This window comes from Mizuhopecten yessoensis, unplaced genomic scaffold (assembly GCF_002113885.1).
Source record: "Mizuhopecten yessoensis strain PY_sf001 unplaced genomic scaffold, ASM211388v2 scaffold4301_2, whole genome shotgun sequence".
Classification (NCBI taxonomy): Eukaryota; Metazoa; Mollusca; class Bivalvia; order Pectinida; family Pectinidae; genus Mizuhopecten; species Mizuhopecten yessoensis.
The window spans coordinates 291,098-308,677 of NW_018405477.1; the positions used below are offsets into that span (position 1 = coordinate 291,098).

General features: G+C 35.9%; 1 protein-coding gene across 1 annotated transcript in view; it reads right to left on the reverse strand.

The window, feature by feature from the left end:
* Nucleotides 1-17,349, reverse strand: part of LOC110448792 (death domain-containing protein 1-like) — a 71,951-nt gene extending 54,602 nt beyond the window's left edge. The window contains exons 1-2 of the mRNA XM_021495236.1: nt 17,200-17,349; nt 2,957-3,620 (exon numbers count right to left, since the gene is read on the reverse strand). Coding sequence (XP_021350911.1) covers nt 2,957-3,602 — 646 coding nt within the window. The 5' untranslated portion in view covers nt 3,603-3,620; nt 17,200-17,349. The remainder of the gene's footprint in view (nt 1-2,956; nt 3,621-17,199) is intronic.
* Between the last annotated feature and the right edge of the window lie 231 nt (nt 17,350-17,580).

Genomic DNA, 17,580 nt, shown 5'->3' on the forward strand with positions numbered 1-17,580 from the left:
GTTTCGATACGATTTGTGTCGATATTTCCATGGTGTATTGAAGCTTTGGTATATTGTTATTCTATTTTACAAAAGGTGTATCACAACACACACACTGTATAATCTCTCAGTAATGATAAACGATAAAACAACGCGAATGTACTCTCGCCTTTATAGGTAACAATCACCCGTTCATTGCCTAAAACTTATAAGCATTAATGAATATTTAGTTTAATTTATACACAAACGATTCTTTCTTTATGTACGAAGTCAACAGAAACGAATTTTCGTTATTATTCCCTAAACATAATTTATGTCAATATATAAGTTATGTTGCCCCGCCTTCCTCCATTTACTTAAAATGGGGGAATTGTGTGAGCCAACTGTTGTACTTACAAACAAAGGGTTTCTTTATAGCGTATATAAATACCTGTGACCTCTCTGTACTCTGTTACATAAGAGAGACACTGGATGACGTGACTGACAAGACCACAGACAAAACCCTGATTCATAAGCCCATTTGTATTTATCTGGTTACAAATCTCTACCTCCCTGTTTAAACAATCTATACAATATAAAGATTTTGTTTCAAGCGAGGTCAATATGGGGTCACCCAATTACCTGTTAATTTCCCAGACACATTTAGAAGCAAACAAAGATCGATTATTAGCGAGTCAGGGAGAAATGAAAAAATAACATTAACAATGCCCCTTTATATGTGTGTGAATTATATATAAAGTAACCACTAGAAATACAAATTAAGGCAACACATACTGTAAATGAACTAATTTTAGTGGGCTCACATTTTATTGAATTTGAACAGATTTGCGCTTTGATGTAATGGCACATCTACAGAACATGTAATAGAAGACAATATACGGATATTTCAATTGGCGTACATTCATTATATTTAGCGCAATACTTAAAGGACGAAAACCGTTAAAATAAGATTACCTCTAAAATATGTACGTTTACAGTATACTTAAATTTAGTTTAATGCAAATGTTAAATACACCATACGATCATTTCATTCATTTAGGATTCATCAATGATCCCAATGGTAAAGACAAGGAAAATCCATGTAACAGTGTTCCGACACATGTTGAAGAACAGCGAAGGCAGAGGCACCTACAAAACTATTTATTGGTTTGACACAACTTTTTATACACTAAGTATCTGAAATCTTTGCCGTTTCAATAATTAAAACAGTAAATAATTCTAAAAGGAGGTTACTTAAAATGTTATGTTCACGATTCCCTTTACATTTGGTTTGGTGTCTCCTTGGTTACCGTCGGTGTGTTTTTTGTGTCGACTTTTGAATTTTATTTGTTCCTTTGTTTGTATTAGTTAACGCTATACAATATTTTTCTCCAATTTTATTTAAATGCCATATAGCAGACGATTAAATCAAATGCTTTTTTAAAATTTGTAATGATTAAATGATGAAAACTGCAGAAGAGTGATATATTATATAAAACCAGTAATGGCTGCCTTTGTTTACCTTTTTTCGCTGTACTTCCGGTTTTTACATCATAACACTGTTGCTATGTGTTACTTTTATTATAGGTATCTAATAGTTTGGTGGTGTGTATAACAAAGTCATAACAAAATAAATATTTGTATAAACATCTTGGGTAGTCTGGGGTCTGTAAGCTTTACATGATGGTCTATAGTTATTACACTATTACTAAGACATTTTCCTTTCATGTTTTTATATAAGATGAAGTTTAAGTTGTTCGCTACCACAGACCGACTATAATTCCCCACTGAATATCTGTCCTATAGATTGATATTAGATATCTGATATTTGACACACACACGCATCGTTAATGTTGTGCCTTGATCAAATGAATGACGATTATATACCTCTACCTAACCACAGACTAGACGTTAAATTCAAACGAACTTGATCTTTACACCGACCTGGTCAACTGGAACATGTCTTGTGCCAATACAACGGTAATGTAAAATATGGCCTAAATAAAAATGGCCAGTATTTTTTTTATTAAAATGTATCATATTTCATGATGTTTATACAAGGTCCTAATTTTTTAATGAGTCGGTTTAAATATGACAACGATCTTAAAATCATATATGTTTGATCTGTGTATTAGGATTATATAAGGTTTTATACGGTGAGGAAGATTTCCAACAGTGTAGACAAAATAAGATTGTCAAATTTTCAGAGCAATCCGCTCCTTTATCGAGACACAGCAAATCACAAAACACTTACGTTACATAAAACAACAACAAAGACAACAAAACCCCTAACAAAATAGCAAGATAGAATTATAGCAGAACATAACTAATATTATAGAAACCCTCGGGAAGCGAAAACCGATATATACGCTAGATATTTTAACTTCAAGTAACTTGTCGTCTGGTCGTGTTGTTATGGTATTTGTTTATATAAAAGGTTGTCGTCTTCTCGCGTTGTTTTGATAGTTTACTCATAGCGATGTCTGTCGTCTGCTCGCACTGTTTTGATTGTCGTTTTATATCGATGTCTGTCGTCTGTAAGTATTCTTTTGATAATTGACTCATATCGATGTCTGTCGTCTGCTAGCATTGGATAGCATTACTTTTATATCAATGACTATTGCCTGCAATCATTGATTTGAAGATCTGTTCATATCTATGACTGCCGTCCGCTAGTATTGTTTTGAAGTTTTGTTTATATAGAAGGCTGTCGTCTGCGGGCATTGTTTTGAATACTTTATTAATATTATTGGTTGTCTTCTGGTAAAACCATTTTGGTTATTAAACTTAAGTTGTTTGTTAATAACGATGTCTGTTGTTTGCTATTTGCAAGCATTGTTTTGATTAATTGTCTATTTCAGCCAGTTCTGCCATCTCTACATCGCATAAAATGGCGGTATTAAGTTTTCTTCTCTTGTCTCCCACTACAAACGCTAAGAAACATCTTATAATATGAAGGAAAAATACCAACTATACGACAACAAAATAGTTGACTTACCTGGCAGCTGCACGGCGTTTTTGGCGATGTTGTGATGTATGGCCTCCTTGACCTCCTTCATCTTCTCTCGGAGCCCCTCTAGCTTCACCTGTGAGGCTAAAGTCTGTTCCTTAAATTCATCAATCGCACTGGAAACAGAGTTTACGACAGAAATCAGATCTTCAACGGGGTAGGCAGAATCCACAGTTTTGAATTTGTCGTTGTCGAATATTTCAGTGAATTCAAGTATATTATCATTGAAAGAGCGGATATTGTATTCATCTGTAGCCTTTTCTGCCCATTTTTCTTCCAGTTTCTCCTCTTCTTTTTCTGGTTCGGGTGATTTTTGTTCGATTTCGTTCGCTTTCATATCGTTGTTGGTGTCAACTTGTCCATTCGAATAAATCAGTTCATCTTCTTTTGTCGCCATGGAATCATTTGTGAGAGATCTCAATTCCAAATCTTCGGGAGACTTCGTGACTTGTCGGTCCTGTTCGGCACTTTTCGCTGATTTCACACCATCTCTTTGTGCTGCCGTAACTGAGGTTTTCCGATTACTGGCAGACGAAGATGGTCTCCGAGGTTTACTCGTTGTCTTGGCAGCGGCATGATCGTGACCATGGCGACCACGATCATGGGTTCCTCGCCTCTGATCTCCTACTGGCATGATGTTAACTGCTTCAAACTGCAATGAAAATGGGAAACAACTGTTACTTGTATGTTTATATAATGTATACGTTGTTCATCTAATTTAGTATTCATCTGTTAATACCCTGTCAATATGCAAAATCATGGAAGGCCTTGAATGTAACACGTAAAAGGCTACTTAACGTACACCCTTGTAGCTGCGGGAAAAGAATACACCTGCTGTTTTCCACTGCATGCGTTTGTATGAGGCGACCAATGTGGGACCCCCTGCAGAATGGGAGGTTTCCCTTTGTGTATCCTGCTTGACGTAAATAATTGCCGTTAATAGAAAAATCAGTTACTTGCCACAATAAGGTAGTTTCTGTGCATTTGAAGTAAACTTACCGACTAATTACATGAGTCAGTTGTTTTCTAAGTATTGTACAAAGTGCTTGTTTTGCATTATGATATCGCACTTCAGTGTTAAAGATTGTCGTTGGATAGTTTTCACCGCCGCGAATTTATTGTGCATGCGATTTACATGAAATTAACATTAATCAGACTTATTGACGCTGAGGAACTGAAAACTGGAACTTTTGACAAAAAACAAGACGAAATTATTATTGGCTTTCCTCAAAAATTGTTTTTGAATTATGTGGGTTGTTTTTAAAGGCCATGGTATTACAAAAGTTTCTAGCTTACACCAACATTCTTAATTTTGACAATTTGCATTAAATTAACCGCTATTTTTTTCTCAAATGTAAAAAAAAAGAATATATATATATGAATTACAAGCACCAAGTTCTACTGCATATTTGATATTTGTTTCGGCATGAGATCTGTTATATAACATACAATACTCTTATAGAACTAATATCGATCGCCAAAAAGAGAGTTGACCGTAAATCTCGCATAGTCGATGGGCCGTAAAACAATATACAAACAAACAAACAAACAAACCGAAAAGAGAGGGTGAAATGTTAGTTGCTTGTGTTTTACGACCTAGTCACAGCTATGATAATTAAAGGACGTGCCAAGTTTGATGGTGGAGGAAAGCCGGAGTACCCGGAAAAAAACCACCGACCTGCGGAAGTTGCCCCACGAAGGTATCGAACCCGCAGACTGTCAGACACATGAACCACCCAGCCACCAGTAGTACAAGTTTCACATTTAGGTACATTAATATTAAAGGTCCGGGATAGGGGAGAAGGTTAGAAGTACTTATAATTTTCTGTATTTACCTTTTTAAACGTTTAAAGGTCTCAGAGCAGCTAAGGTCATATGTAGATGTTTGCCTAGGTAGACACAGCCGAGAGGAAATAGTAAGTAAGAAGGAAAGGCCAATCCCAAACGTTACAGGGCAGAAGGTTAATTTCTGTTTCTTCTAATCAGAAAACATCGAAGTAAATTCGTGTTCCTTGTGATGGCAGATTAACATACTCGGTCGTTATAAACGTTGTATAGTTTAACTTTGTTGTCTGACATTATACACATGTAGATGGTCACGTTTTATTGAATTGTCTAGACTCCAGTCGATCAGATATCCTACGGGCAAAGTAAACACCAAGGGGGATATTCCTAATGACATTTACAATGCATGGGTGCATGATCTGTCAATCACAAATAACTCACACAGTCCACAGTATTGACAATATAACAGTGATGACATTTGTCAATATAGGAAACATTCCGTATCCCCGGCAATCACACTTATGTCACCAAGACATCATCTTTGATGATTTTTTCTACGGTATGATAAATCATATATAGGTTTATTTGCAATGGAGATCGATGTGCAGAGCTCTATAGATTGTGCTTTTATTGTATAAATAGAAACTTTATATATTTTAAAACAATGAAGAAACAAGTTATTTCAACTTGTATAAATCACTCTTGTTGGTTGGATGGAAGCGTGCAGATGGCCCTATTTTGGGCGGAAACCGGAGTACCCGGAGATAACGCACGGGCAGGTGACCCCATATCTATTGACGTCCAATCAGGGAATCGAACCCCGGCCGCCTTGGTGAAAGGTGAGTGCGTGATTGACTGCACCACCCGGCTACCCACTATTTTATTCTATTATTTTAACAGGTCTGTCAGGACATTCAATTTGTTCATGACCTTAACGTTCAAATAGTATTGCCCAATAGTGGCCTACGTAATTTGAAATAGCAATGGTACTCTTACTTTGGACTGAACTTGAACTTTTGTCATATAAATTTATATCAAATAATACAGTTTTGATATGTAAAAACGTGGGTGAAGCTGTCTGTATTCTCCCTAAAACGACTAAAATGAGTTTCAAAACTGAGTTGGAAAACAGTTTTGCCAATCACCTTTATAACATTTACAGGTAGGGCAAGACCTCCAGGTAGAACAATACTTGTGTAAGTATTTACATGCTGGTACACAGAGCAACATGATTGTCCATACCCTGTCTCCTGTATACACTTCACACATGGAGGCACGTCCTTAAATAGCATTAGCGTACAGTGACATATCGGACCATGTCGTGCCTGGGTTTAAATGGTATTGACTTGTACAGAGCCCGTGTTGACCACTCTTATCATTCCTGTATTAGGCACGCTAGTGTATACCCTAATCAAATCTGTGATTGGAAAATGTATTTACTTACATATGTGTATTTAATAGAAAATTCTGCATTCCTTGTCACGAACAGGGACGATGAGGATCTAGAGGGGGTGTATTTACAGGGAATCTTGTCTATCAGAAACTAAGTGACATACACGTGTACATGTAATATATTGTCACTGAAACCAACATGGAGCACTAGTATTCCTATTGGGAATAAACAAGTCTTAGATTGATGAACATCGACATATTTCAATTCCTGAATAAAACTAACAAGGATTGAGGTGTACGAAGTTCAATAACCATTTTTTTTTAAACTTTGAGGTTAAAGCTGAATTTTTGTTTGTTTGGTGTTTAACGTCCTCTGTCATATAAAAACGGGTGTCTAGAGAGACATCACCAACATTACCCTATAACCCTAACCCTCACCCTAACCCTAACCCTTACCCAGAAAGGGCAGAGTAGTGAGAAAAGCAAAGAAGAATATCATAAGTGTGTGGCTATGGGGGCAGCAAGTCGATTTTGGTCTCATTCATGTCCTCCTAGTTGTCCTCCTAGTAGAAAACAGAAGGAAACCTTTGATGTTGCAGGTGCCCTTACATTAGTCGCCTTTACGATCAATGTAGTGGGATACAGCAGGTCAGTTTTTCCCCGAACATACATAGGCTCAAAACAAAATATACTATTGTAGGTGACGACAACCCTTGGAGAGCATTTTGATTTAGATTAGACACTATTGAAGTCTTTAGACAGTAACTCCCGAACTTTGTTCAAATGATAAATTTTATTCAATTCTAAATCCGCAGTTTCTACAGTCGTCAATGTGACGCTGGACAGACCATTTCAAATGACAGTCAATGCCTTGAATCAATCACTGGAGTGACTATGATTGGCGAGGGCTATTCCGTCAACTTAGCTTCATTGACGATATAGCCATTAAAAAAATAGAGAACCCTTCAATCAAAATTAATAAACGATTACATTAGAACAAAATGAATATATTGTATCAAAAACACAAAACACTTACATTGCATTAGAACAAAAAAGATATATTATACAGAACTGTGCCTCGTTGCCCCACATACAAAAAAAATGCAATATACGAAAAGTGCCTGTACTTATGTTCATATTAATATTCTGCACGTAAGTGGCTTCTAACATCAATTGGCACCGACTTGTTCATGTTATGGCCTATGTAAATATATAATTTATCATCCGGGTATCTCAGATTTGTCGCGTGTTGTTTTAAGCCTGCACTTAAATTGACTGGCATAAATTATGTAAAGCCAGGAACGTCAGATCTCGTTATATAACGTTAGAGTACGGAATGATTTATAATGGAAAACACAGGTCATCGACAAAGGTATAAACGCTCTGTGAAAAGAAACTTGTAGTGTACAAACTAGACATCACGTTTAATACCAGGCTACGCAAAGGAAAGAACAGAAAAACATAAATTGTTAAAAGGGATATGTATCAACGAATATATATTCCGTTGAATAGAAACCGCAAAAATGGTACCGCTTAACAATTACGATAAACAATATATTTCATTATATCAGAAATACAAAGAGTCGTATCTAAGACCCTATACTAACAATGTGAGATAGTTTATTTAAGCTGTTAGATGTCACATTGATATTGAAACACATATGTTGTATATGTTTATTGCTGCTTCTACTAAATAATAATATTGTTTCAGGACCACCGCACCCCTTAAAGATGTAATTATTAATAGGATTGTTGTTGACGATAAAAGCTGGAATAAATCTCCTCGGAAAAGACATCCATACCATGAGGAACTTTTATGAACAAAATTAAAAGATGTCTATAAAAAATGTGACATTGGAAAAATAACAACGTGACGTGATCCGGATTCCAACCCTAGAGCGTCAATCATGTTATGGTCGCTCCTTCCATCAGAGACACCTGCCCAACAGTAGTTACCTGTATCAGTCCCAATACAATTATCTCCAGATCGCAACGAGGTTATAATGCGTATGAAAAACTAAAACTACAGTTGAATCCTCTAGCTTGGGTTAGAGATCCAGAAACTAGCAACGCGAGGGAAAATATGCTATTTCTTTTGAGTAGTGGTATGGTTCATACACCGTAGGCTTTACCCACTCCCCTTTCTGATTCAACCGTGCTTGTTTGTGTTCAAAACAAACTGAGCCCTAACATTCATACCAAAATGATGGATCTTATTCCGAATGTTTCAACAGTAGTTTAACCCCATTACAACAGTAGTTTAACCCCATTACAACAGTAGTTTACCCCATTACAACAGTAGTTTAACCCATTACAACAGTAGTTTAACCCCATTACAACAGTAGTTTAAAACCATTACAACAGTAGTTTAACCCCATTACAACAGTAGTTTAACCCCATTACAACAGTAGTTTAACCCCATTACAACAGTAGTTTAACCCCATTACAACAGTAGTTTAACCCCATTACAACAGTAGTTTAACCCCATTACAACAGTAGTTTAACCCCATTACAACAGTAGTTTAACCCCATTACAACAGTAGTTTAACCCCATTACAACAGTAGTTTAACCCCATTACAACAGTAGTTTAACCCCATTACAACAGTAGTTTAACCCCATTACAACAGTAGTTTAACCCCATTACAACAGTAGTTTAACCCCATTACAACAGTAGTTTAACCCCATTACAACAGTAGTTTAACCCCATTACAACAGTAGTTTAACCCCATTACAACAGTAGTTTAACCCCATTACAACAGTAGTTTAACCCCATTACAACAGTAGTTTAACCCCATTACAACAGTAGTTTAACCCCATTACAACAGTAGTTTAACCCCATTACAACAGTAGTTTAACCCCATTACAACAGTAGTTTAACCCCATTACAACAGTAGTTTAACCCCATTACAACAGTAGTTTAACCCCATTACAACAGTAGTTTAACCCCATTACAACAGTAGTTTAACCCCATTACAACAGTAGTTTAACCCCATTACAACAGTAGTTTAACCCCATTTGGTTCTCCAACCTTTTGACCCATAGCATCACCGATGAGTCTTAAAAGGACAAACCAGAGGTATGATGCAGTGTTATTCAGCTTTGGAATACTGTTATATAGTACCAACATTGTAAGGGTAAGTCACCTGTGTGTGTTACGTTCATCTTTCATGATTTAAAACGACGTAATAGTTTATAACCCTCCTCGGATGTCTGTGTAGATGATACCTCTGAATTTTGAAAAACTTTGGGTATTATTTAACTCATTCACCCCTGAAATTTTAAAATGCATTATTCCAACCGTTGATATGGAAGAGTTTAAATGTGTCTTTAGGGGTAAATTAGTTGAGACGACACTACCCTGTAAGAAGGTGATAAATTATCGAATGTTGTAATGTTTTTATTCCTGTGATCGTAAATACATTAAAACTGATCCCGGCTGACAGGTTTAGTGCGGAGGGAAACTTGGACCAAATATCTTCATTATAAATCCGTCGAGTTCTGAAGGATACTTGTCGTCCTATCTTATTCGGTCCTTTTAGAAGTAGTCAAAATAACATTAAAATATCCAGGTTGACATTTATAAAACTCTGTTTTGTGATATCTGATTTAAGACTTACTAGATTTTTAACAAACGTGACGTTTGGTAAAATGTTTTCAAATAGATTCCTGTTCGTAAACACCATTTTTTTCATTTCTTTGCCTACACGCAAAATGTACAAACATGTCAAAACGCAGACACGCGGACAAATCTGAACAGTTATTAAATAAGAAAACAAGATAAAGCCAAGTGTCATTGAAAGCTGTTCCTGCACACTGTTGAAGGTGTTGGGTAGTCTCCTTGTATTGTAAGAACAAATCATGTAAAGTCCAATAACTATCTACGAATCGGTTCAGAAGTTCTTAATCATGGTAGACATTAAATCTCATAAAGGAGAACTAAATTGGGTTGACGAAGTTAACATTATGAGGTCGTGTTAATAAGTTTGTTGGTTAGTTGTACAGGATTTAACGTCCAAGTAACAGCTTTGATCATTTAATGATGAGCGTTCCTTTTGATAGCAGGGATCTGATACCGACTTGAGTGTGCTATCTCACTTAAATACCATGCCGAGGCACTCAGCACAGCATTCTACCCGGTCACATTATACTGACAACGGTGAACCAGTTGTTGCAATTACCCTAAATGCTGAACGTTAAGCAGGGAATAACAACTATTATTTTTAGGACTTTGGTAAAAATATCAATATATGTTTGAGCGCGATAAAGGTTTCCTGAATACAAACCCTAGTCTTATCCTATTAATACATTTTGAAAGGTAACCATGCAAATATGCAAAAACAGAAAATAACTCTACACACAAAATTTAAGTACAATTTCAGTTCCTGCTATCGACCCTGTTTAACACACCCTAATCCTATTCACCGATCCCTCCGCCCGTGTTGTTTACCTCTAAGTCGTTAACACGCCACTTAATACCACGGCACTGGTTTATTTACTTATCCTGTTAAAACGGATTTGATTTAATTAACATACATTAACGTACTGTAAGGGATTGATCTTAAATACACCGTGTAAGTGTAGGTTCTCTAACGAGATGCTATACACCGGCGCGGAAACTAAAACATCTTTCGCTTTTCGCGGTTCCTTATTGAATGCGTATGCTACACGGGATTTGCAAATTGAACACGGAATTGTGTTTAAACATCAAACAGTAATTGTTTTTATCTAACATATACAGGGGTACACACTTAACACTAATACTGCACACTCAATTATGGTAAAACAATTTAATATTTTGTATCTTTTTTTTACGACCAATCGACATTTCAAGTCATTTTAGGCCTTTTAACGTTGAGGAAAACTGATGTAAATTGTCACCTGAACACTTTTATCGCAGTGTGTCCCCAAATCTTAAGAGGATTTAAGAGGATATTTGTTTTAGTCAAAAGTTGTTAGTTAGTGTTTTATAAAGAGTTTTTTATAGGCACTTTTTCCATACGTGTCTGTTTTTTCATTCCCTAGGCCTTAAGCACGACTGATTGTTCCTAAGTAGCAACAAGGTACAGTAACTGTTCGTGAATTATGAATATCAAAACTGATGGGTAAACTATGGTATAATCATCTACCAGAAATTGTATTGACCTGCATTTCTGGACGAACTCTTCCTCTCCGACGAAATGAAGGGAAGGTTACTGTATATACGAAAAAAACACAGTGCAATGGGACAGGGAGCACGACTGATTGTTCCGAACTACCTTTCCCTTTGTTTGTGTTAACTGTGTTGTGGTTCTCTTTTGCTTTTGTAACAGTAGTTAAAATTTACAATAAATTGATAAAATGAATATTAGAAATGTTGGTTAAACCATGTGTTATGTTGGCAAGACAACATAATAACAACGCTATCGTCTGCAGGAAATATTATTGACGTAGAATGCGTTTCTGAACTTACTATTTCCCTCGGAAATCATGATTGAGGCTATTAGTTTTTCAGAGTGAAAATCGTAGGTTACAAAACAACGTAACATGATTATCATATATCAAAATTGACGTAGAATGCGTTTCTGAACTTACTCTTTCCCTCGGAAATCAGGATTGAGGCTATTGTTTTTTCAGAGTGGAAAATGTTAGGTTACAAAACAACGTAACAAGATTATCATATATCAGAATTGGCGTAGAATCCATTTTCTGTACTTTCTCCGTTCTTCATTTTAAGTTTGAAGCAATCGATTTTATTCGGTAATTGAATACAGCGACAAGACTATCACATATCGGAATGTGTATTGACCATTTTCTTACCCTGCTCTGTCCCTTATATATAGAATGAAGATATGGATTTTCAGTGTATAAATAGCTGGTCACTCGATATGGGAACTACGCGTTCATGTATCAGAATGTATTGATCAGGATCTCACTTTTTGAACTTTCAATAATCTGAGTAAGTCAGGTCTTAACCTGTTGATTTCCAATGAAACGTTTTTGTACATTTATGATAAACATGGTCTATTATTTTAATCATATCACAAACATTTCACATTAATCGAATCTAATTTGTGTTTTCCTTGTACATACATTGTATTTGTTTATATTGACACGAAGACTTACATGTGACCACTAGATAGAAGTTAAATACAACAAGCCATATGTAATTTTACGACAATGGGTTTATTTAATTTTGTATTGTAAATCATCGTAAGAAAATACTTAAAAGATATAAGGCACTCTATAGATCTTGTGTTTTATTATTAATAATTTGAGATCAGGAAAAGACATATAAAGGCTTATCCTGGTGCTTATCCGGTGTTTTTATGGATGTAATGTTTTCTGTTATACTTATGTATTAACAAAACATATTTTGAAGTTGAAATTATCATCAACACATGTACCTCGTAAATTGCTTTTTAAGGTCTTGGTTTTAATGTAATAGGGTTTGGGTGGCCATCACGATCTCGTAGAGAAATAGGCTATATCTTTGTGTGATATGAAGTTCGATGGTTTTGATTATGCTAGTAAGAGTGCCTTGTGGTTTTGTTATCACTACTGAGTTATCGATGCGAGGACTTGCTATAACTTGGACTAGACTTAGATTTACGTGGCGGGTGTCATCGATGAAGCAGAAGACGCGTTCACTTCCGAAACACATGGTCTTAATCTACTTGAATTTTTCCAATGATCCCTATGTAAACTTTTCCTTTTTTCGTATTTCGTACTATTTTTATCGAGTTTGAGGTCGAATCATTGTTTTGTTGACGCTTTGGAACCCCCTTTGTATTATTTGACTGGTAACTTGTTGTTAATCAGGTACTATTACATATAAAGGTCAAGTTTCGGTGAGCAAACATTCTGTTACATGCCTTCGTTTCCTTTCCCCCACAGGATATGATGAAACCTTTGGTGTATTAAGACAGATAGACTATATATTTATATAGGACAGTAGGCCCCGGTGGTCTGTTGTAAATTGTCGTTGACATTAAAACCTGATACAGTTGGCCTGTCTCCGGTCGTAATTGACTATAAACACTTCAGATTTGTTTATAGCCTAAAGCATGGTTAGTCAGTGTTTATCCTTTATACTTCCTTTGCTGTAAGATTATATGAGTGAAATATATAACCATAATTAAAAATAATATGTTCTTCGTCAACTAAAACGGCTACTGCAACACTTTTTGAATAAGTTATCATGAAATAATAGATTGTTAGCTATACAAACACATTATAAATAAAAATATAAAGCGTGACATCACTGGAAAAAAACTTAATATATACAGGGATATAAGTCAATTCATCAATTTCGCCACTGTATATATCAAAAAAAACTTTCGAATGTAAATATCAATATCCTATAGTAGTTCTGGTATCTATAATAAACTGTTCTATAAATCTATAAGCTGACCAGTCTCCAGACAACAGTGTCTCGGTAACCACGACCCAATATCACAGCTACAGAATATTTAAATCCCTTAGGTGAGAAAATCTGGTGAAGTTTTACGTGAAAATCGCACATAATATGACTGTAAATGGAGTTTAAATCTCGGTGTCGATCATTAACTTGTTCGTGTCAGCGGAGTCCTTCTGTTTGTGACGGCTGTGATATACTAGTATAGACCAACGCATACTCACCGAAACGATACCTGAAATCATTCCGCTCGGCAATCCTGTCGCCTGTAACATTTGATGTCTTACTTATTGGAAATTAGATTTACAATCGTCTTCAACATTAATGGACTTTCAATAGTACGAACATATTCGTAACCTAACCTGTACATAGCCTGCGACTGCAAACATCGCTTTCGTACATAATCAGCTAAACGCATGTTCAACGCACATTCAACAGTAAACACATCTCTAAAGGTAAACGCAAACGTAACGGAAACGCAACGTAAACGCAACGCAAACGTAACGGAAACGCAACGCAAACGTAACGGAAACGCAACGTAAACGCAACGTAAACGCAACGCAACGCAAACGCAACGGAAACGCAACGCAAACTTAACGGAAACGCAACGGAAACGTAACGTAAACGCAACGTAAACGCAACGCAAACGTAACGGAAACGCAACGGAAACGCAACGTAAACGCAACGCAACGCAAACGCAACGGAAACGCAACGCAAACTTAACGGAAACGCAACGGAAACGCAACGTAAACGCAACGTAAACGCAACGTAAACGCAACGCAAACGCAACGCAAACGTAACGTAAACGCAACGCACGTGACATGAAAAATGGTCTAGGGTCTTGGGTCAGTAAACATATCAATCAGTGATAAAACAATCCAGGTTTCTATGTTTTACCGATAATGATGTTCCCACTAGTTATACGTGGAATATTAATTCAAGGATAGCTATCTGGTGTAGCCAGAGGTTGTAGTTAATCTCCCTAAATTTGTAAAGAGTTTTATAAGCACCTTCCCCTATTTACTGTACTTTTCACGTGCTGCATGAATTATCTACTTGACCTTAACCGTTATTGACCTTTAGTACCACGTTTAAGTTATAAACAGAAGAAAGGGTGGTATATATGGTGAAGTGAAATGTTTACCTTTTTTGGCTACACACTGATTGTTTTCAAGTTCCTGTTTTGAAGTCGTGTTATTACTTAGTATCATACTACGTATTTCACTGTCGATGTGTTGTATACTAATGTTCGTTTAATAATATATATATATTTATATATATGATCAATATTCTCTATACATCTAACAGTACACTTTGAATAATTAGCTTCAATGAAATTGTTCAATGTATAAATTCACCATTGAAATTCGAGGTCAGGATCGAAAGGAAAAACACAATATACCAACAAAATCCTATAAGCAAGGTAAGCATACTGCGTTTCCAAATAGGCCCACAACATGTATTATGTATTGTGTATTGTGTTGCGTTGACTGGCAAGCCTCTCTCAGGAATAAAAAAATCTACACCAAGCGATCAAATATTTACATGTTTCAAACATAATAAATTGAAGTTATTTATGGATGCGGCATGTATTGTGTATGTCACCATAACAATTCATTAGCGTTGACGTTTCTTATTAAAGACGGTCGAGCATGAGGGAAAGTCACTTGATATTGATCGTTAAAATACATGAATGGGTCCTAATGATTTTTCGAAGGTTCACACAGCAAACTTGCCATTGAACTTACATATGTATCCATCTCCATCGACAATGTAACTTATATGAGTAAACGTAGAACATTTTTAATGAAAACATGTATGTAACAAGTCTCTCCACCGACAATGTAACTTTTCAACTACCCGTGAGTGTTACGTTAACCTTGTAAGATACAAGGTGGTATATACTCTCCTGGCAAACTCCTAAGTCTCCGAGGTTTGCCGTAACCTATATAGCCACAGTAATTCTGTGTGAGTAGTGGCACGGTTCATTGTTATTATCTATTATTTAGTTTGAAGTTCACAAATACTTCTCAATTTTTTGAAATTCGTCAAATTAATGTTTTTTACACACCTCCTCTCCTGTTTCAATTTTGTTTGTTTAATTATTTGGCAACTAGCATCAACGTCGAGTACTAGAGCGATGACACAGCTGTATAATTCAGTGTAACTCAGTTTTGCCGTACTGTATCTATTACCAGATTTTGTTGAAAACAATTCAACATACATGTATATATGAAGGTGGTCCCAAGTTAATTTATCTTAAAGTAGCATACATATCTTATTTTCAATATTTTAAAACGTCGAACAGACTTTCTCCCACAACCGTTATTGGTTTCCTAACTCAAAACTCATTTGATAAACTTACTAGGGGTTGGTTATCATTCTGGTTACTAACTTGTAGGTTTCAACCCGGACGTTATCTTATTGGTCAATATTCTAATAATTACGTCAAATAAGAATGATTTGTGACGTCATCTTCTAATATGACGTCATAGTTCATGGCAAATGTTTTTCCGATCGGAAACAGTTATAATGTATTCCCAAGAGAAACGTAGGCTTTTCCTAGATATAATATCTGATAATATCTAATAATATCTTGTGGGAAAAAAGGTCCCTAACCTTTTTGATGGTTGAAAAAAAAAGTTCCCGGTGTATTAATATCAAGTGGAGTTTGTGTGTAAAATCAGCTGACCGTTACACGTGACTGGTTGTCATTCATGATGTTTTCATGTTTTCATGATCTAGTGCATGCTATTTTGAGTTGGTAGGTTCATGTAGAGAAGAAACAGTGAGAATGTAAATATATTATAATATCTTGTGGGACAAAAAGGTCCCGAATCCCTTTGATGGTTGATCATCATGTTTTTAACCCTCGTTAGTTAATTTTCTAATTGTACACAATGACACTCAGTAAACCTCGTGTCTTAATTCAATGTTATAATTGACTAGCTCGTGTTAGATAGACATGATAAGTTCAACAATCGTTGGGGAACATCTATGTATCTACATGCTATGATATAACTGTAACAGACCATAGTTAACAATCAACTGTCACCTGACATACTCGTGTTAGTAACAATAAGGATCCTATGTGTATCGTTGGGGAACATCCATGTATCTACATGCTATGATATAACTGTAACAGACCATAGTTAACAATCAACTGTCACCTGACATACTCGTGTTAGTAACAATACGGATCCTATGTGTATCTGATATTCCAAATTACATGTATTGAATGTAGCAGACAAATAGTATTATCAGTGACGTTGAAAATAATGTAATCAATGATATATACTGTGTATACCAGTCTCAGCGACCAGCTACCATACACGTGTTGAAAACAAGATAACATGCAAATGTGATATCTCAAATGAAATATATTAAAGACCGCAAAAATATCGTTTTATCATCATTTAAACGTCAGACAACAATCTGTGATAAATTACTTAGTTAGCAAACAACTATCATCTCTCATACTCACGTTAAAAACAATACAGCAGACAGGTAAATATGATTCCAAATTAAATTATATCAAAGCAGTAGACATTTCATATTATAAATACATTTAAAACGTCAATCAGTATTTATCAGCAATCAACGATAACCTACAGGGCGATCAACAATCTGTTAAACGCGTGTTAAAACAATACAACCTACCTGTGTATGTAAGATCCCGAGGTATTTAAGACGTCAGTGCACAAGTTACGTACACAGACAGTTCCGATATACACCTCTGTATGAGTGTAGGCCTGTGGCTGTATTGAACACCTATTACCTTCACCACACTGTATATACTATGTGTACATACTCCCCCAGTCAACCAGAACGGCGTACTACATACTTATGCATTCAATAGAAACCCTCTTCCCTTTAACCCAGCAACCCCCGCTCGATCAACACCATGTACAACACTCTCTCTTACCGTCATGTTACGGCCCTGATACTATCGAACGTTTTACTCGTGCCGTCTACAGTATATTGTCTATTAGACGTAGTTTATACTGAAACAATGCCACTCCGTCATGTTTCACAATTTCG